At 40.9% G+C, this 22190-nt stretch overlaps 2 gene segments (V, D, J or C); both read left to right on the top strand.

The window, feature by feature from the left end:
• Positions 1-8762: 8762 nt before the first annotated feature.
• LOC130042028 (T cell receptor alpha variable 22-like) lies at positions 8763-9308 on the top strand. The segment is given in 2 exon segments: positions 8763-8811; positions 9013-9308. Coding segments are annotated over 2 exon segments (345 nt in total).
• A 10743-nt stretch (positions 9309-20051) lies between these two features.
• LOC130041661 (T cell receptor alpha variable 13-1-like) lies at positions 20052-20567 on the top strand. The segment is given in 2 exon segments: positions 20052-20103; positions 20242-20567. Coding segments are annotated over 2 exon segments (378 nt in total).
• Positions 20568-22190: the final 1623 nt, after the last annotated feature.

Here is a 22190-nt window from a genome sequence, read left to right as displayed (position 1 = left end):
CTTCCCCACCGAAGCCTGCAGCTGCAGCCACCCAATGCAGGAAGGAGGAAACATGGCCAATAAGCTGGTTGATGATCAGTTGCCATTTATTCCATTTTCCCCATGTGCCTGTTTCAGTCTCACTAAGTTCCACATTCCAGACACAGACTGCCCCTCAATTCTGTCTCCTCCTGTCCCCCATGCTAACCTCTCCAGCTTCCATCTCACAGCCTTGGTCTTACGCCCAACCTCCAAGCATTGGGGGTAGCAACTACACCCAAGTGAGGTAATACAATCAACATATGAAATCCCTTCCTTCCAGGGAAGCTCTCCTAAGATAAGATGACAATTTCCTGCAGCCAGGAGTTCAGTCAAGAGTGAAATACCACCTAGGGATGTGTTTGTCCTTTCCTTAGTCCAATAACCATCTTAGATTTACTTACTTCTAAATAATCTTTCTAGTTGTTTTGTATGGAAAAAGTAAGAGATACATTAAGCTTGTAAGGTGGCTCTCCCGGGGACATCTTGCTATACATCCCAGTGTCTAGTACTTAGGCCAGATTAGTCTTTCCCAACCCTAAGAGCGTCCTAACCCAGTTATTACTCTTTGGATCATGACAGAATTTGTCCATGACCATACTCTTAACTTAGAGTTAAGTATTATTACACTTGGCCTTGCCCATTTCAATGCCAGGGTAGCTCACAGCTTGCCCTGGGTCCATCCATTTCCTTGTCGGGAATGTTTTGAGGTGGTAAGAACTAAGGGCAACTGAGGCTTAGTCGAGAAAATAGATGCCCAAGAGTGAATATGTTTGGCGTCAATTAACTCCCAAGTTGCAAAATCAGATTATTAACTATCTTCCTTTGTCTAAACAAAAAGGACATTGCTCTGAAGTAAACTATGCAAAGGACATAAGGAGAAGAAAAAAGCAATATTTCACTTAAAATTACAAATCAACAGAGTCTGATCTGGGGATAAAGGTAATTGACCAGTTGGGAAAGAGATCACAGAAAAGAGGTTAAAGATAAACACAGAGGAATGGGAGTGTCTAGGTAGCACTGTGTTGGGTGTAACCCAATAAACCTAAGCTCCCTGCAGTCAGGGAGAAACACAAACCAATGTTATCCTACGTTCACCCAAAACAACCACAATAATTAGCTGACAATCTTGGGAATTTGCCTTGTTGATTAGGACAACCTACTTTCCTAGTAGTTGAAGTTAATTTTAACTTGCTTAAGTAAATGATATCTAATGATCTGTGTTAAAAAAAATTTTAATGTAAATTACACATCCTAGCACTTTGGTCCATGCATTCCCAATTGGTAAATAATGCATAGTTACTGTGAAAAATTTGTAGGCGATTATTGCTGAAAATATGCCATTTAACTACAGTTCATTCTAATTAGCTATTTCATGGCTTTTTTAGAGTTTAAAATTTAGACACAATTTGCTCTAAGTGAGCATTAAAATATTAAAAATCTCATTTGGTGACATTAAGACAATTGCACTATTTTATTACTAGCATCAAATACACAATGCATTCTTTAAAATTTCAAACACTTTAGCACATTAAGGAAGCTGTAGAACAATTAGTTTTTCATACAGAATAACAAAAGAAGCAAATGCTTTTACTCAGGAAATAATAAACTAAAACATAAATATAAAAAAACATTGTAATGACAATGTTTAAGATATTTAATTTGTATAGTCAATATTTAAGATATTTTATTTGTATAAGATATTTTATTTTTATTACATATTTCACATTGCAAGATATTAAATTTGATCCTCTTAGAAATGTGAAATTCAAAAACAAGAAAATTGAAGTCCCTGCTGCCTCTATTCATCTTTTCACACTAATTTCTCTCTCCTTTCCCTCCTTCCTTCCTTCCTTCCTTCCTCCCCTTCTTTTAAAAATTTTTTAAATTTTATTTTTATAAAGTAGTTCACGGGGTGTGGGGTGGGTCAACGGCAGGTGAGAGCCCTCTCCACTCCAAGAGACCCAGCCCCAGCAAGCTGACATCCACTACCCAACTATTGTCACGCTCGAGGTCACTTTCCACAAACTCAGGCTGAGCCTCACATATGAGTGAAGTTCCAAGGAACCCAGGTAATGCGGAACTTTGTGACCTTGGACTCTGAATTCAATGGGACCTGGGAGCAGAGAACCTCTGCCTGCTTCCACCAGTCTCCAGTGACCCAGGGATCACACCCATAAGCCATACCCTGCTGGTGCCAGATAATCTCCTCATCAGCCACTCTCCAGAACTTAAGGCTGCTCCTCCCAGATGGGAGTATAAAAGGAGGCCCACATAACCAATCCACTGTACTCCATGCCAGGTTGTTTTTCACTCGGGACGCCCAAGGGGGATTGGGTGAGAGCCCTCCCCACCCCAAGGGATCCAGTCTCGGCAGCCAACCTCCAACTACCCAACCAACATCACACTCCAGGCTGCTTTCCACATGCTTGGGCCGAGCCTCACATATGAGTGAACATATTCCTGGACCACATCATAAGACACTCTACCCATTTTCTATAATTACCACACCATATTTAATAAAGAAATATATATATATATATATATATATATATATATATATATATATATATACCTCTAGAGAGCCCAGCAAGTTACCGAGAGTATCCTGTCCTCATGGCAGAGCCTGGAAAGCTAGCCGTGGCATGTTCGATATGCCAAAAACAGCTATAATAATGGGTCTCATTCCCCTGACCGTGAAAGAGCCTCCGATATGTTGGGAAAAATGAGTAAGGAGAGGCCGCTAAAATCTCAGGGCTGAGACTAATGGAGACATTACTGGCACCTGCTCAAGTAAATAGAAGAATAACGGGATGACAGTGAAACAGTGATACAAAGTAGTTCGCAATACTGTATTTAATATTCAAACAACAATCTCACCACCATAACACCTTCCCACCACCTTATTTGGGATGTTCCCATTCCAATCCCCTACCCCTGCTCTAAAACAGAACCAAAATAATTCATTCTGTATTGTCTGTTACGAATAAACCACTGAAATTGATCCAAGAAAGTTTCCTTAGAGGAAAGTATGGGAAGATTGTTGAATTCACCCATGGATCATTAAGCCCTTCTATGAGGTTATTAACATGTTGTTGAAGGTTAAATCTTGTGTGTATATATATATAATATATTATATGTATATATATATCTGTAAAAATCTGTTTTCCTCTAAAATTGGTTGCCTTCTACTTTAAACCCTGTGAGTTAAAATAATGTGTGGGTGCTGCGACAATGTGTGTGCGTTTGGTGGCCGAGAGCAGCCTCTCATCTTCCCCAGGCCTCCCCAGAAGAGACAGAGAGATTGGGACCACAGCCTGATAGTGAAAACGACGCGTTTAGTGCAGACTGCTAGCTTACTTATAGAACATCTGAAGGGGCCAGAGTTGTAGAACTGCATAACCGTAGAGGGAATTGTCTGGGGGAGATAAACTCAAGGAGACGCTCTGATTCCATGGAATATCTATATTGCTTCTCTCTTTTCCTCTAGATATATATATATATATATATATATATCAAAAAATAAGTTAAACAATTAGTCAAACAGTTAAATTCTACTTCTTACCAATACTTGCATAAACACAATAAGAGATAAAGTTTCCAAAACTTAGTGTTTTGGGTTCTGAGAGCAAGTAAGGCTTTTACTGAAATTCTCAGACCAAGTCCTCAGGTCAGTTCAGCTTGTCCTTCCCTATGGAAGTCCTGTCTCTTAAGTCATAACAGCTGGCAACAAGACCAGGCATTTACCCTTTCTAGACTGTCCCATTACGGTGCTGGGGTAGCTTTGTCATTCGCCCCAGGTCCATCTCCGTCTGACATTGGGACCTCCTTTTTGGGGTGTTAGGCACTACAAAAACCAGAGCCTGAGTCAAATAATTATGACAGATGCCCAGGAATAGATATATTTCAGGATCAATCAACTCCTTAATGTTAGGAGCATAGCATCAAGGTCTTTCTGTGTTTAAGCAAAGAACATTGCTCTATAGTAAAATATGAAAAGGGAAAATAGAAAAGCAAGTAATTCACTACAAATACAAAACCCAGAATTACCAGAAAGTTTGGCTTAGAAGTAACCAAGACTGACTTGGGGAACAGTGACTATTAGGTGTAAAACACGTAGGAAAGGTTAAAGATAAACTCAGGAGATTAGGGATGCTCACAAGAGCACTGTAAGCTTTTCTGGCAGGAGGAAAAGGGGCAATCCACTGATGAAGCCTAAAAAACTTAGGGTTAATATCCAACAAAAGGTAAAGGTAAAGGTAAAGGCCCTCCCGTTGATCGTCGATTTGCTCGAGCGGGCCCAGTAACGTCTCCATTGGAGACTTTGTTGTTACTGTGTCTGGCATATCGAATACTCTCGGTAGCTTGCCGGGCTCTCCGAGAGGGGCGGAGGAATCGAACTCGGGTCGGCCATGTTGGCCGCGTGTAAGGCTAACGCCCTACCGCTGTGCTATCACTCCAACAAAACCCCACCAAATTTGGTGTGCTACTCTTGAAATATTAGTGGTGTGAGGTATGACTTATTGTGAAGCCACCTTCATGGCTGAGTGGTCCAGGAGAAAGTTCACTGTGGTTGAAGCTCGGCCCGAGCATGTGAAAAGCGGCCGTGAGCATGGGAGAGGTTGAGTTTTGGAGGTTTTCAGCTATGAGGTCTGGGTCCCTTGTAGTGGAGAGGGGCCTCACTGCCCCCCCTCTGGGATACCGCAAATGAGACAATCTGGTGCTGGGTCCTGCATTATGGCCATGGCAGTGTCATTTTATGATAGCTTCCAAGAGAGGACAATGAGTCTCTTGATCATGGCCATCTTTCCTTCCTTCCTTCCTTCCTTCCTTCCTTCCTTCCTTCCTCCCTCCCTCTCTCCCTCCCTCCCTCCTTCCTTCCTTTCTTTTCTTTTTTAATGTGTTTTTTCTTTGTCACACTTGACAATGCTCAGGGTATATTCCCTTCTCATTATTTCTGTGCATAGAATAATTATTTACAATGATGAGTTTGTAAACATTTATGACTCATGCATTCTTTTTCCTGTGTCTAGGGTGTTATAGTATAGTGTATTATTTGCATTTACTTTTCCTCTTTGGTTGTACTTTTTCTATACCTGATTTGTTATATTTTGAATTATGTCAGTAGTTCATTGGAGCAAGTTTCATACTAGTTATATTATTAGCACAGTCAGTCTGAGAGAGTTTATCAAATGAATTATATTTCCTGTAACCATTAACAAAATAATTAAATTGAAAACATTTCAATACAATAATAGAAAAATGAATGTACTCCATTCTCCCTTAAGCCTTTTATCAGGTCTTCTCTCTTTCTAAACTGATTTTCATGTCCTACACACCCGGCTTCTTCTCCCCCCCTCCATTTTATTTTGGCAGCATGACTTAAAATAATGTTAATAATAGTGTTTCACACATACAGTTTTCCAACCCTGCACCGTCCACCAGCGTTAGTGTCCCTTTACCAATGTTCCTGTTCCCCTTCCCTCCTGAGTTTGGCAGACTCAGTTTTTGATGTTTTTAATTCCTTTACTATGTTTTTTTTTATACATATGTGAGGGAGATTGTTGTGCATTTGTCCCTCTGATGGACTTCACTCAACATGACAACTCTATTTCATCCATGTAGAGGTACATATATCCTCTATATATGTATGTATATATTTCTTTATCCACCTCATCTGGTCTTGGATACTTGGGTTGCTTTCAAATCTCGACTACTGTGAATAGAGCTTCAATAACACAGGAGTGCAAATGACTTTTTCAAATACTGTTTTGCTGTTCTTTAGATAGATTCTAAGAAATGAGATTTCTGGGCCATATAAAAACTTAATTACTAATTTTTTTCTTGAGATATCTCCACACCGTTTTTCATAGAGGCTGAAATAGAGCACATATCCACCAAAGTGAATGAGGGTTAGTTTTGCCCCACATCCCTGCCAGTACTGATTCTTTCCATTTTTGTAGTGAGTGTTTGGGCCATACTTTGTTGTTCTAAGGACTTACTACTTGCTCTGTGCTTAGAAATTGCTACTGCTAGTACTCAGTACTATGTGGGGTGCCAGAGATCTAACCCAGGTCAATCACATGTAAGCCTTACCCACTGAACTATCTCTCTGGGTACTCTATCTCTGTTTCTATATTTTTTGGTGTGTGACAACCTCACTAGTGGGGATGATATATCATTGTTTTGAGCTTTATTTATCTCATTGTTTTTCTCTGATGATTAAAGATAAAGACCATTGTATCATATACCTCATTCTCTAACTTCTTTCTGCGCCCTGTTTTTAGACAAACAAGTGCTCATGGTAATATATGAGATTGGCTTTTTACGGTTTGTGTCATAGATTAAAGATCAGCTTCTGAACAGTTAGTCATGAGAAACGAATGTAGGAAAGGTAGTACACCTACAGTGTGAAACATGATGCATCAGAAGAACCTATGGGTGTTCAAAAAGAACAATAGAGATTTACTGCTGGGTTTATCAAACAAGTTACAGAAATGTATGCATAAAATATATATTTAGTGTTTAATTGAAAACTATAGAAAGTTCTATATAGTTTCTGTTGTTCAATTTATAGTAAAATAGCAGAAGCAGAAACTCTAAATTGATTTAGAAGAAAAGAGAAGAAAGGATCAATTTTAGGAAATGAAGTCAGAAGAGATTTTTGTCTAAACCTGTGTGGTAACTCAAAGGCTGAGGAACCTGCTGTGCCTATGGGAGTCCCGAACTGATCCCTGGTTCCACATGGTCTTACAAGCATAGCCATAGGAGAAACTGAGCACCATACCGTGAGTAGTGTGGGTATGAACCTTTAACCAAAACCCCACAAAAACTAAAGCAAAACACAAAACCCTAAAAAATCTGAAAACAAAAGAGATTTTTAAATAAAGTTAGGTTCAAAAGATATAATAAAACATCCAATGTGTTATTATATTAGCACTGCCCTATAGCACTGTCCTCCTGTTGTTCATCGATTTGCTCGAGCGGGTCCAGTAACATCTCCATTTTGAGACTTGCTGATACTGTGAAATTCTTATATTCATCAATCTCTTTTAGTGCTAAAATAGTCCAAGAAACAATAGTTATCATAAAGCCTTTTTTCTATATCTTACTTTGTGCTTCAAAGAAGGAGGAAATTATTACTTTCTTACTAAGATTTTGTCTGACCATCCAAGTATAAGTCTTTCCCCTCCTTTGAGAATATATAACTTTTATTTTATACTCTTCTTTGGGGGCTAATTACTTGACTCTGTGTTATAATTACCTATCCTTTTCATATCCAGCATTATATCCCCTTTTTATTATTCTTAAAACCTAGGAAAACTCCAAAAATGTTTGTGAACTTGTCTTGTACCTTGGTAGTGAAATCAAACAGCACAAAGTGAGATTTTCTAAATTATTTTTCTATATAAATCTCTATAAAATATCATTTTATTTATCTATTTATTTATTTTGGTTTTGGGGTCACACTCGGCAGTGCACAGGGATCACTCCTGGCTCTGCACTCAGGAATTACTCCTGGCTGAGATCAAGGGACCATAGCAGATGCTGGGAATCAAGCCCAGGTTGGTAGCGTGCAAGGCAAACGCCCTACCCCCTTTGCTATCACTGCAGCCCTTAAATAACATTTTAAAGGTAGAACCAGATTCATTTTTAATCTTACTTTTTGAAAAATCAGGAATTTTGTTGCCCAACCAAATGCATTTCTTTCTTTAGGAACAAGAGGTTGTGGTTTTTGAATTTGAAATTGTTTTTATTGATGCTCTCATCCCACTAGGGGGCATTCTAAGCTATAAAAGAAACACATGAGCTGTTCAGAGAGGAGACCAGAAAAAAAAAGTGGCTCAATCAAATTAAAGACAGCGGAAATGGGACAGGAAACCAGTGTATCAGGTTTTCAAATCTGCCATTACAATGTAAACTGCAGAACACTGGAGCCATACCTCTATAGGTCCATAATGAGGCTGAATCTCTGAGCAGAGGTGCAGGAGTAGGAATATTACTTGGTGTTGAGTATAAGTCAATGGAGAAAAAGCAAGAGCGGGTAGGAGAGGCGGATTATAAATAGAAAGAGCCGGAAAGAACAATATTTAGCTTTTCAGGCACTGTGTGAGTGGTGTGAGTGAAGATTGCAGAGCAGATTGTCAGAATCTTAGTTTATTCTGAAAATAAGGTTTACAAAGTCATTGGGAAAATTTTCCTGCCAGATGGCAGTTCTTATGCCCTGAGTTTCTACCAATCTCCTGATTTCAAGAAAATGTACTAACCTCTTTAACTCATAATGAAATATACAAGAGTTTCCCTACATAAGAATTTTTTAAACTGAATTTAAAATTAGATGCCCGAATAAGTTATTTAATAAATGGGGTTCCTCTGTTTCTTTTGAGGTTCCCGTTATGCTAATGGAAACCATCTTCTCCTCTCCCAGACTCCCCCAACCATCCAGTCAGATATCATCTTCTCTTCCTAAAGGTGAGTTTCAAGGAAAACATCATGGTAACTTCATATACTGTAAAGAGTTCTCTTACCCCCTGCTCAGTTTGCACCCACAGTTCATAACTAATCACTGGCAGGTCTCTGGATTCAGGGGGTGGAGTTTCCTGTCAGGTGAATGACAGCTCAGATAGGGCTTATTGTCAGTGTTTCAGGGAACCCGGCATGGTTCTAAGAACGTTTGCCTGGCCCTGCGTATTGAAACTTTTTAGAGCAGCGTGCAAGTCAACCCAGCACCTGGACAAGCGACTATGACACGCTGGCGAACTCTGCTGGGACTCCTGTGGATCCAGGTTTGCTGTGAGTTGGGGCGTCCCAGATGGAGCTGGAGGAGTGTTCACTGCCAAGAGTGAAGAAGAGGAGAGGGGGGACACGCAGGGAGCTCTATGGGACACGCAGGGTCCCATATCCTCATGGGCATTTCTGGGATATTTTCGAGGTTCAGAAGCTGCATCAAGGTCACCCCAGTGACTTCATATGCGTTTTTCTCTTTCTAAACAGCGGTGAGAGGGATGAAGGTGGAGCAGACTCCCCCCTCCCTGATTCTCCAGGAGGGAACCAGCTCTACTCTGAGATGTAACTTTTCTACAGCAGTGAATAATGTGCAGTGGTTCCGACAGAATCCCGGGGGAGGCCTCATCAGACTCCTTTACATCGCTTCAGAGGCGAAGGAGAGTGGAAGGTTAAGAGCCACAATGAATTTTCAGGAGCGGTTCAGTACCCTGAACATCGCGGCCTCCCAGCTGCAGGACTCAGCCACCTACTTCTGTGCAGTGGAGCACAGTGCTCCCAGGTGAGCTGCAGCCTGAGCCCAAACTGCAACTGAGCCGGCAGCCTCACCCTTCACGGGGCAGAATCCTCACAGTAGCTTCTGCACAGGAAGTTGGGGTAACTTGGGACTCTTCAGGGCCTTAACTAGGTGACAGTAAACTTTATTGATAAATTATTACACATTGAAAGTACATATAACCACGAGTTGTCCCCCCAAAGCAGCTCTCCTGCACGAACATGGCCCCACAGGCACACGGACCTAATTTGGAACCCAGCAGCTATGGGCAGAAATGTGAATGGACTATGCATTAAGCTACAGCACCGTGCCCCCTCTCCCGGAGGTAAAGGGTGTCTGTCTCTTCCACCTTCCCCCACCCCCACCCCTACGGCAAGGTGGCCACTGCCTCTGAGCTTATTGGACAGCCAGGTATGAGCTGGCGGTGATGGGGCAACTGTGGCTTCATGACATGGGGGGCGGAATTTGCACATTCTTCTTGCCCTGCCAAGACCACAAGTTGCCCCCCACGAGCGAGTGGCTCTCTGGCACGGCCATGGACCCAGAGGCACACGAACCAATCTCGGAACTATGCAACTTTTGGCAGAAATCCCTCCAGACTTAATTAGTAAAATATCAGAAATCTAAAATCTAAAATCTAACATCATAACCAGCATAACCAGCAATAGAAAACAAATTATAAGCAATAGAAAACAAATTATTTCATGACGCCTCTTCAGCAGGTCTGATTGTTAGGGGGAAATTCCAAATAATAATGGGTGCATCTTTTGTCGAAGTAATGAATGTAGTCAAAGTAGAGAGAGAGTTAAATGGAAATCATCTGCCTCACAGGCATCATGAGGGGTGGGGTGGGGGGTATAATAGGATTATTGGTGGTGGAAAATGTGCACTGGTGAAGAGATGGATGTTTGATCATTGCATGACCGAGCCTTAAACCTGAAAGGTTTGTAACTTTTCTCACGGTGATTCAATAAATAAATTTTTAAAAATAAATAAATAAAAGTATCTATAGGTGTGTGTGTGTGTTTCACAATAAAGTGTATTGAGGTGTTATTAGGATTCTCAATAAGTCTAATTACTGGAAGCAGAAATTTAAAATAAAGATACTAGCTTCAATGAGAAGATACACCATTTTCATGAGAAGTTATGAATATTTGAAGAGGAGGTCTCTGATGGAAGTTGCAGTGTTGGAATATTGCACGTATGAAACTATATCATTAACAATATTGCAAAACTCCATGCCTAACATCAAAGAAGAATGAAGAATATCCAAGATCAAAACAAAAAAGAAATGTTTCAATGAACCATTTATTAATACAAAAGGCAATTGAAAATTATTTTCCCTTGTAACTAAAACCAGTGTGGGGGTTGGAGCAATAGCACAGTGGATAGGGCATTTGCCTTGCATGAGGCCAACCCAGGTTCGATTCCCAGCATCCCATATGGTCCCCTGAGCACGCCAGGGTTAATTCCTGAGTGTAGAGCCAGGAGTAACCCTTGTGCATCTCCAGGTGTGACCCAAAAAGACAAAAAAAAAAAAAAACAAACACAGTGTGCATCAACAAGCATTCCGAATTACATAGAAGCAAAGTGTCACATTTAGTTCTTTAAACACAAGTCCCAGCAAATGTTATGAAAACATTAGAATGTTAGTGCATATACATGCATTTAAAATTCAATGCAGATTCATATGAACCGGTTAAATAGCTGAAACATAGAAACATTGTCTTACTAGAGACATCATCTCTCACTAGGTTAACCAAAATTTATAAGTCTTATTTATCAGTTTTATGCTAATTCAGCAGCATGTAGAATTATCTAAAGAAATTTTATCAGTTAAAACATAAATTTGAATTTAAAAATGAAAAAATACAGAATTGGGAAGGAGAGATATACAGGAGATAAGGCTCTTGCCCTGCATTGACTAGCTGTGATTTGAATCCTGATACACATATTGTTCCTTGAGCACTGTTAGGAGTGCTCCTGGGTCACAGAACCACCAATAAGCCCTGAGCACTGCCAGGTATGACCCACAAACCAAAAAACATAAAGTAAAACAACAACACAGAAACAAACCTTCAAAATTGATTTGGATCTTGTGCTTATGTATAGTACCTGACATTTTTATTATATTAAATAAAGTTATAAAAGTATAAATTTCAGTAAGCTATTTTATTTGAGAAACAAAAGTTAAATAGCATCCAGGAATATCAGTAACAAACATTAGCTATTATTTCACATGAATTTATGATGTTTCAAATTTTATTATATAATTAAAGTGTTTATTGTTGAGCCTCACGCATGAAAGAACCGGCCAAAGAACCCAGGTGCGCGGGACCCGGGGTTGAGATCTTCAAGCTTGCTCACATTGGGACTGGGCCTCCTCCATCCAGATCCCCCATCTTCCAGTAGCTATGCGTTACACCCACCAACTGCCCCTGGCGTGAGCTCTTGTCTAGTTCTCACTCTTGGAGAACCCGACAGGCTACTGAGTGTATCCTGCCCGCACAGTAGAGCCTGACAAGCTCCCCGTGGCATATTCAATATGACAAAACCCAGTAACAATGATGGGTCTCATTCACCTGACCCAGAAGGAGCCTCCAACGTGGCACCTGCTAAAATCTCAGGGCTAGGACGAATGGAGACGTTACTGGTACCTACTCGAGGAAATCGATGAACAACAGGATGACAGTGATACAGTGATAGTGATTGTTGAATACGTATCACCAAGTGTTATGTTTATGAAGATATGAAGAAAATATTTTTTAAAGAGCTTTATGTTTTATTATTGAATGACACGGGGCTGGAGCGATAGCACAGCAGTAGGGCGTTTGCCTTGCATGCAGCCAACATGGCCGACCCGAGTTTGATTCCTCTGCCCCTCTCGGAGAGCCCGGCAAGCTACCGAGAGTATCTCGCCCACAGAGCAGAGCCTGGCAAGCTCCCTGTGACGTATTCGATATGCCAAACACAGTAACAACAAAGTCTCCAATGGAGACGTTACTGGGCCACTCGAGCAAATCGACAAACAACGGGAGGGCCTTTACCTTTACCTTTACCTTATTGAATGACACATTTTTTCCTGGGTTTTGAATCATGGACACAAATTTTCGATTTCATTGATTCTCACAAATGTTTATAGTCATCCCTGTCTGGGAATTTTGAATGTGTAAACTTACTTAGAAGGAGAGAGTTAAAATCTAGGACAATCTAGTTGTTTAAGAAAAGATTTATTTTTTTGCTTTGTATTTGAGTGCAGTCATTCATTAACTCCAGTTTCTACAATTTTGTCATTTTATTGTTTTAGTAAACTTTAATTGAAATTACACCCACCAATTGCCCCTGGTGCCATGCTATCCCATCAACGGCCAAGATCCAGGAACTACAAAACCCAGCTCCAGGAAGAGAACAGTGCAGAGTCTCCTGCCCCTGTGCCTGGCTGTCCTCACCGAAGCCCCTTGGAGGTGGCGGGTTGAGTTTCCCTCCCCGCCCCAAGTAGAGCCCCAGTAGCTGAAGACCTCTGGAACCAGCCACAGCTATGTTTAAGAGCACTCTCCACACGTTCGGACAAGCCTCACGCAAGAAGGAAATGGCAGAGGAACCAAAGCAAGTGGATCCACGCCTGCTCAGATCGGGACTGGGCCCCCTCCACCCAGATCCCCATCTTCCAGTAGGTAGGCATTACACCCACCAACTGCCCCCCGTGCCGTGCTATCCCATCAATGGCCAAGACACAGACACTATAAAACCCAGCTTCCAGAAGCGCATGGCTGCATTTGAGGCCACACAACCTCTCATTATCTAGTTCTTACTCTTGGAGAGCCTGGCAGGCTACCGAGAGTTTCCTGCCTGCACAGCAGAGTCTGACAAACTCCCATGGCATACTCGATATGCCAAAACTCAGTAACAATGATGAGTCTCATTCACCTGACCCTGAAAGAGCCTCAATGTGGCACTTTCTAAAATCTCAGGGCTAGGATGAAGGAGATGTTACTTGTGCTTGCTCAAGGAAATTGATGAAAAACAGGATGAAAATGATGCAGTGAATTGAAATAACATTGTATTGCAGTATTATATAAATTTATGTAAACATCATTATAAGCCAGCACATCACTTGATCACTTGACATCCCATTACTCATCGATTTGCTTGAGTGGGCGCCAGTAACATCTCCATTTGTTCCTGTCACATGCGAGTGTAGACCAATGGTGTCTGCTCATTATAGGAACAAGAACAGCCTCAAACCGATCATTCAGGGTCTTGATGAAGAAATCTGACCATCTCATAGGTTGGCGATGTGATCTTTTGACGTCCCATGAAATCCAGTCAGTAATCGCTCTAGTTCAGCGGTCATCTCCAAATCTCATTACATGTCCAGCCCCTCTGATTTTTGATGCCTTGGCAAACGAGAAAGCGTCCCTGATTCTTGATTATAGACAGAGGTCAAAACTATGGATTCTTTCTGTCATTGGCGTGAAGTGTGATATTCCAAGCATAGCTATTTTGATTCCTCTTTGGGAGACCTGAATAGCTTTCTCATCCTGTTTTCGTAGGGCCCAGGTCTCTGAGGGGTATGTTAATGCAGGAAGAACAGTGGAATCAAAGAGATGTGCCCAGAGCTGGAGTTTCTTTGTCCTCTTAGCTATTTCTTCGACACTATTGAAGGCATTCCAAGCCGCTCTCTTCTTCCTGCGCAACTCAGGTGCCAGGTCATTCGTCATGTTGACTTCTTGACCTAGGTACACACAACTGTTGCATTCGAAGATATTTGTCCTGTTGAGAGTGAATGGAACGTCAGGAAGGAGTCCATTTCTCATAAACATTGTCTTCGTGAGATTCAGCTGTAGTGCAACCTTTCCACACTCACAGTTGAAGTCGGCCAGCATTTGTGTCGCTTGGCTGATGTTTGGTGTTATAGAACGATGTCATCAGTGAAGCAGAGGTGGTGTAGTTGCCAACCGTCTATCTTCACTCCCATTCCTTCCCATTCCAGTAGTCACATGATGTTCTCAAGGGTGGCACTGAAGAGTTTCGGTGAAATGGTATCACCCTGCCGAACCCCTCTCTTGATGTCAATGATCATCTACCTGTAGAATGGTGAGATCCTGGTAGTGAATCCACAATATAGTTCTTGGAGGATCCTGATGTATTAAGTTTGAACGCCCTGTTTGGCTAGGGCTTCGATGACTGCTTCAGTCTCAGCAGAATCAAAGGCCTCCTTTAAATCAATGAACGTTAGACAGAGCAGCATCTTGAACTCCCGAGAAACCTCAATAGGCTTGGTTATCATGTGGATATGTTTGATTGTGCTGAATTCTTTTTGGAAACCGGCATATGATACTGATAAAAAGAATAAGTACATCGTTTCTGTCTTAAAATGTGAATTTTTGCATTACAAATCCCCCAATTTTATTTGAGATAATATGATTTGTAACAATTCCCACGCTATTATTTATACTTGGAATGCTGCCTTCCACCCCCTCCACCAGAGTTGGTAATGGAAAACCATCCACCATTGTCCCATTGTCTTTTCCCTTTTTGAACTTTTTCTAAGATAAGAAATATTTAAATTACCAAGGTGAAAAGGAAAATTTCACAGTAGGATGGAGGACAAGATTGTTAATTCAGAACCTTATAGGCAGTTTCAAAGAAAACAAAATATTTTATTTATTTATTTTATTGAATCACCATGAGAACAGTTACAAAACTTTCAAGTTTAAGTCTTGGTCATACAGTGATCAAACACCCATCCCTCACCAGTGCACATTTTCCACCACCAAGAACCCCAATATACCCACCTCCCACCCCTCCCCCTGACAGTGTGGCAAATGTTTTCTACTTTACTCTCTCTCTACTTTGATATATTCAATCTTTTGACAGAAGACCTACCATTATTATTTGGAATTTCTCCCCAATATTCAGATCTGCTGAGAAGACATCATTAGATAATTTGTTTTCTATTTCTAATAATGACGAGCATCTGATGTCACGCGGCCCAATAGCGACTGCGCAATTTTGGATTTTTGATATTTTAGTAATTAAGCCACTAGGTTCTGGGATTGGTTTGTGTGCCTCTTGGATCATGGCCATTCAGGAGCCGGAGGAGCCGTTTGTGGGTGGCAACTCGGGGTCTTGTCAGTTCCAGCCCCCATCCTGTGAGATCCCACGTGTCTCATCACTGCAGGCTCATACCTCTCGGTCCAATAGGCTCTGAAAGATGGAGGTCACCATGCCATCATGCCATCGAGGGGAAGAAAGAAGGGACAATGCACTTCCCCACACCCCCTCCCCGGAGGCGGCACAGGGCCTTAGCTTATTTCACAGTCCAGAAGCATGAGTCACAGTGATAGAGTTACAAAGCTTTCATGTTTGATATTCAGCTATCCAACAATCAATCACCCATCCCTCCACCAGTGCAAACTTTCCACCAACAATATCCCCATTATCTCCTCCATTTCCATCTCAGTCCTTACCCTGCCTCTACAGCAGACAATTGTTCCGATACTCTCACTATAGTTTTGGGCATTATATTTTGCTTGGATATTCCCACCACCATTCAAGCCTGCCTTCTTGAGATAGATGCTAGATCATCTATTTTCCATTGCTCACTTTGCATATCAGGAAAGGTCGCATGGCCGCATTAGATCGGAGGAATACTCCTGGTGCCCACATACTGGAGCCATGCTTGTAGAAGCTTATGGTCGCCGGGATTCCATCTGGAGAAGGCTGGGAGACTGCACCTGCTCCATCTGGGGCACCCCAGTGATATGGGCTCAGTTTGGGGCCCAGAGGATTCTCCGATGTCGTGGTGCCCACTGGGTTTCTTCACTGCTGAGAGAAAACTAAAAATATTTGACATCAGATCAAAATTTCAAAAATGGTGTTCCTAGTAAAAACCTGGAAGAGTGACTTTTCTAACTGCATGGGAACAGACAGTTTATAATCACTTTTATTTCTGCTTCATCTTTGTCCAAGCGTTTCACCACTTCTATAATTTAATATTGTGCACTAGATTGTTGTACATATACACAGAATTTTTGGGGGGGGGGTCACACCCAGCGTTGCTCAGAATTAACTCCTGGCTCATGCACTCAGGAATTACTCCTGGTGGTGATCGGGGGACCATATATAAGATGCTGGGAATTGAACCCAGGTCGGCCACGTGCAAGACCAACATCCTACCCACTGTGCTATCGCTCCAGCCCCCAACACAGAAAATTTTAAAGCATATCATCCCTTAATTTCATTGCATATAATTTTTCTTAGCAGCAGATTTGCTTTTTTTTAATTGGTAAAGCTCAACAATATATTTTCACAATATTAAAAAACTTCCCTTGAATATATTCAACTTAACTTTTGGCATAAGTACTAACAAAAAGAAAAGCAATTCATGAAACCAGCATGACAGCTGAAATATCATATAGAAAGAAATGAACATCATGGGATAGATGTTGGAACTTGGTATGACTGAAACTCAGTCATGAACAACTTAGTAGCTGTGTACGTCAGAGTGAATCAAGTAGCACTGTAGCACCGTAGGACTGTCCTCCCATTGTTCATTGATTTGCTTGGGCGGGCCCAGTAATGTCTTCATTGCGAAACCTGTTGTTACTGTGTTTGGCATATCAAATTCGTCAAGGATAGCTTGCCAGGCTTTGCCATGCGGGCGAGATACACAGTATACATATTTGTGCATGTAGAAAATATTTCTTCTAGTTCACGTGAGACAGAAATATTTATCATAGAATATTGATTTCTCCGCCCCTCTCGGAGAGCCCGGCAAGCTACTGAGAGTATTCGATATGCCAAACACAGTAACAACAAAGTCTCCAATGGAGATGTTACTGGGCCCGCTCGAGCAAATCGACGATCAACGGGAGGGCCTTTACCTTTACCTTTATTGATTTCATCCAGGTGGTGAAATAGGTTATGTCTGCGTCCAGGTTCTATCACCATAAAACCAAATGGGAGTCATCATTTGATATAAACTGCTACTTTATCAAATATCAGAATTTAGAAGGTGAAAGTGAATACAGAGATCAGTAAGGAAGGCAATAGTTTGTTACAATTTTTCAGTCTTGATGGGACTAAAAACTAAGGGGCAACTCCCGGTATAATGCTCTGGGTTCTGTTCCAAAGGTACTTGGAGATTCACGCAGTGTGGGAGATTGAACTCAGGTCTCCTGCATGCAAAACATTAGTCCTTTGAGTAATCTTTTTGTCAGGAAGGACATTATTTTATAGGAGGCTTTCAATATTCCTCCGAGTTGGCTTAAATGCAGCAAATGTCTTCCGTGTTTTCTGACAATGTTTTGTATTTCCTTCTACTTTTTTGGTTTGTTTGCTTTGGGGCCACACCTGGCTATGCTCAGGGATTGCTCCTGACTCTGTAGTCCTAGAAGTGCTCAGGGGACCATATGTGATGTCGACCATGTGCCAGGCAAGTGCCTTAAACCCTGTACTACCTCCTTGGCCCCATCTGGGAATGTTTTATCCCTTCCTCAAATCTAAATGACTTAGTCCTAGGATAAAGAACTCTAGGCTGAAGGATTTTTTTTCTCTCTAGTACTTCGAATATATCATTCAATTCCTTGCCTGTAGAGTTTTAGGTGAGATATCTGTTGTGAATTTTCTTTTGTTTCTCTGTGACTCAATGTTTTGTTTCTCTCTCGCCATTTTAACTAATCTCTTTCTTTGGTTTTTGCCTCTTAATGAGCAATGTGTCTTGGTGGTGAATTTATTTTGCTTGGTACTCTCTAGGCATCCTGAGTCTGTGCTCAGATATCCCTTCTCAGAATACAGAAGTTCTCAGCTTGATTAGAAAATTATTTCTCTAAATATTCTACTAAATATTTCATATTTTCTTCACTTTTTTAAACATTAAAACATTAAACATTTCCATTGCCTTTTATTTGGGGGCATTTTCTTCTGTTTTGCCTCTTTGCACATGAATTTGGTTATCAGTATTGAGGTTTTCATCTTAAGAAAAATTTGATATGTTATAATTATAAAAGGGCTGGAGCGATACCACAGCGGTAGAGTGTTTGCCTTGCTCGCAGACAGCCCAGCTGAGCTGGGTTTGATCCCCCCGCCCCTCTTGGAGAGCCCGGCAAGCTACCGAGAGTATCTCAACTGCACGGCAAAGCCTGGCAAGCTACCCACGATGTATTCAATATACCAAACACAGGAATAAGTCTCAAGAAAATGGAGACAATACTGGGCCCGCTCCAGCAAATCGATGAACAACGGGAGGACAGTGACAGTGATATAGTTATAAAAACTACTTGGCTGGAGAAATAGTACAGCAGGTAAGGTACCACATATGATCTTTTGAGCACCACTAGGAGTGATCTTTGGGCTGCTGGGGCTAACTCCATTGGGGCAGGGAGGGGAACTCAGCTGCTCTGCTCTGGGTGGCCCCAGATGAAACAGCCGGGGTTGGGTATAAGGCATCTTTAAGGCATATCTCTCAAAGCATTTTCAGATGATAGCATTCAATGCTGGGTACAGTGATAAAAAAGGCAAAATATTGACCTAAAGTATATGTCTCTAATGAGAGAGAAATCTGTCCATTGAAGGGTTTCTCTATAGAATAATATTGAGGATGGATGATAAATTTAACAAAGGTCATTAAAATAAAGAAGTTTTATATAAACACATTTTTACACAAAAATTGACATTTTGATTTGTCATTCTTTATTAATAGTTTTCCTTAAGTATTGATGTTGTAAAATTGTGAATAAAGAATTTTATTTATTTCCCTTATTTCTAGAAAAGCAGAAAGTACAAATCACAGGAAAGGAGTTCTTACTTATGGAAATGCAACAGTCCTGGTGCCCCAGAGATCATATCTCAAGGTCAATTCTTTAGAATCATTTATTTATTTATACACATACCTTGGAATAGATTTAATCATACCAAATTTCTCGTGGCAAATCATCCAAATCTATTGGTCAAGCTATTTTCTATAGTTGAAATATAAAAATAACGAAGCTATCCCTTTGCTTCCTTATCATTGAGATTTGATCTTTTCCTTTTATCACAGTAGTCTTTATTGAATAAAGAGTCCACATTTTTTATTATTGGATCTAGGTTCTAGAAAAGAGCAATGCTATGTATTGGGCAAGACCTCTTTTCTTCTAAAAAAGAGGATTGGAGATAAAAGACCTTTGAAATATTGAGTGTTTTTAAACACCATACTCATGTTCGGTTATATTTCCATTTAGAAAAATACATTCTTCATAAAACACGAGGCTAAAAGGCTAATTTGACCAAAAGGAAGGAATATATTTTTTTAGTTTAAGTGAATGAACATGACGTTTTTTTGAGTTATCGTTTATTTGTAAACCATATCTGCCGTTAAACACCAAGGGTATTTACCTATTTCCTACTTACTCACTATGACCTAGTAGTGCGCAGATATTTAACTCCTGGTCTCTCCATTTAGATTTTGAACCCAGTCCTAATTTATGCAACCTTTGCTTTCTTTTTGTGTCTGAGTCCCTTTTCAAAGGCGCTACAAAACACACGGGAGCTGCAAGTTCAGTAGTTGTAGATGTTACCACAAGATGGCAGTGCACCCTGCTGCTGCAGGACAATGGCTTAAAAAAGGCTGTGGCAGAAGCACTGTCTCATTGGTTGAATAGCTCAAGCTAGAAAACACTGGCTGTTAGGAAAAGGACTAACTTGACACTGGAAGCAACTTGGTGTGCTGGGCATTGCAGACCCCGTTTGGTCTCTAAAGGGAGGGACAATGAAGCCATCTATTGGAGCTGGATTCGTGTTCTTGTGGCTGCGGATGGGCTGTGAGTTGAGAGATTGGGAGAATGAGTGAGAAGATAAACTTTAGCAGCCAAAGAAGACTTGATCGAGGTTTTCTCTAGTCCTATAATTCTGGTATATAGCGACCTATTTTCCTAGTGTCACGTTTTCTTTCTCTTTAGGTGTCAGTAGAGGCGAGCAGGTGGAGCAGAGTCCTTCCACCCTGAGTGTCCAGCAGGGAAGCAAGGCTGTTGTCAACTGTAACTATTCGGACAGTACCTCAAGCTACTTTCCCTGGTATAAGAAAGAACCTGGGAAAAGTCTGCAGCTGATAATATACATTCTTTCAACAAAGCCAAAAGAACAAGACAAAAGATACACGATTTTTCTGAACAAGAATGAGAAACATCTTGCCCTGCACATCGCAGACACGCAGCCCGAAGACTCAGCTGTGTACTTCTGTGCAGCAAGCACACATTGCTTCCCAGGCACCTGCAACCTGTGCTGAAACTCAAGTTTTGGGGGCAGCCCCCTTTTCTTTGGTTCTGTTAGGTTTGTCTGCAATGGAAGCTAATGTATGAGACAGTAAATTATAAAAGAAGTCAGATTCATGCAGATGTGAAAGAGTTAAAAATTTTGTTAAGTAAATGTTGCTGAATGAATCCTTGAAGAAATTTTGTTATGTTTTATTTTAAAATAAAGTACTTAAAGATAATTCTACATTTTTTTAGTCTCTGCTAATTAACTAATCCTTTGTAACAAGGTCTAATTTCTTTATAAGGAAAGGTAAGGTAAGGTAAAGGCCCTCCCGTTGATCGTCGATGTGCTCGAGCGGGCCCAGTAACGTCTCCATTGGAGACTTTGTTGTTACTGTGTCTGGCATATCGAATACTCTGGGTAGCTTGCCGGGCTCTCCGAGAGGGGCAGAGGAATCGAACTCGGGTCGACCATGTTGGCCGCTTGTAAGGTGAACGCCCTACCACTGTGCTATGAATGAGTTTTTATCTTTTGTCTTCAGTAATGCATGCTATTTAGTAGAACATAACATAAACATGAACAAAACGCTGTCTCGTTTGCCAATGCGTCAAAAATCAGATGGACTGGACATGTAATGAGATTTGAAGATGACCGCTGGACTAGAGCCGTTAACCGACTGGATTCCACGGGACATCAAAAGACCACGTGGCGGCACCTACCTGATGGTCAGACTTCTTCATCAAGATCCTGAAAGATCGGTTTGAGGCTCTTCGTGTTCCTAGAATGAAAAGACGCCATTGGGCTACCCTAGCACGCGGCAGGGACAAATGGAGACATTACTGGCGCCCGCTCAAGCAAATAGGTGATAAACTGATAGCATGCCAAATATAAAATATAAATATGTTAAATGCATAATAAACTCAGATAATTTATTGCTTATATTTAGTTTTACTGTCATTGCAAATTACTGTACAATTAGAATTTAATTTTTTTCCTAGCTAATATTCTATCTTGAATTGAGTAATCTAAATTTATTTGATTTCTTCTCCAGATTTGTAATGGGTTTGTAAGTACTTGTCAACATAAAAAGTAACTTTTGCTGTTATTTATTTGTGATAAAATTTTATATATTTATAGATCTCTGGTGGCTGGAGCAATAACACAGCGGGTAGGGTGTTTGCCTTGCATGTGGCTGACCGGATTTGATTCCTCCATCCCTCTCGGAGAGCCCGGCAAGCTACCAAGAGTATCCTGCCTGCACGGCAGAACCTGGCAAGCTCCCCGTGGCGTATTTGATATGCCAAAAACAGTAACAAGTCTCACAATGGAGACATTACTGGTACCTACTTGAGCAAATCAATGAACAACAGGAGGACAGTGCTACAGTCCTTCTTCTCTGGTAAAAATTTGACAGCTCTTCTTGTATGCTCTGGGCCACTTTCTTGTTACAATAGTTTCACCAGCATTTTCCACTAGATCCTAGTCATGTTTATATTTCTTGTGTATCTGAGGGAACTTACTAAGTGAAACTATGTATTGTAGAACATGAAATTCAGATTCAGTTCACAAATATGCTTTTAATTCTCTATACTGTATTAATACTGTTTTATATTTACTTTTAAAATTTAGAAAAGTTATTTTTTTTGAGAATTTA

The sequence above is a fragment of the Sorex fumeus genome, unplaced genomic scaffold (assembly GCF_029834395.1).
Source record: "Sorex fumeus unplaced genomic scaffold, SorFum_2.1 ptg000098l, whole genome shotgun sequence".
In the NCBI taxonomy this organism is placed as follows: domain Eukaryota; kingdom Metazoa; phylum Chordata; class Mammalia; order Eulipotyphla; family Soricidae; genus Sorex; species Sorex fumeus.
This window is presented reverse-complemented; position numbering and strand designations above follow the sequence as displayed.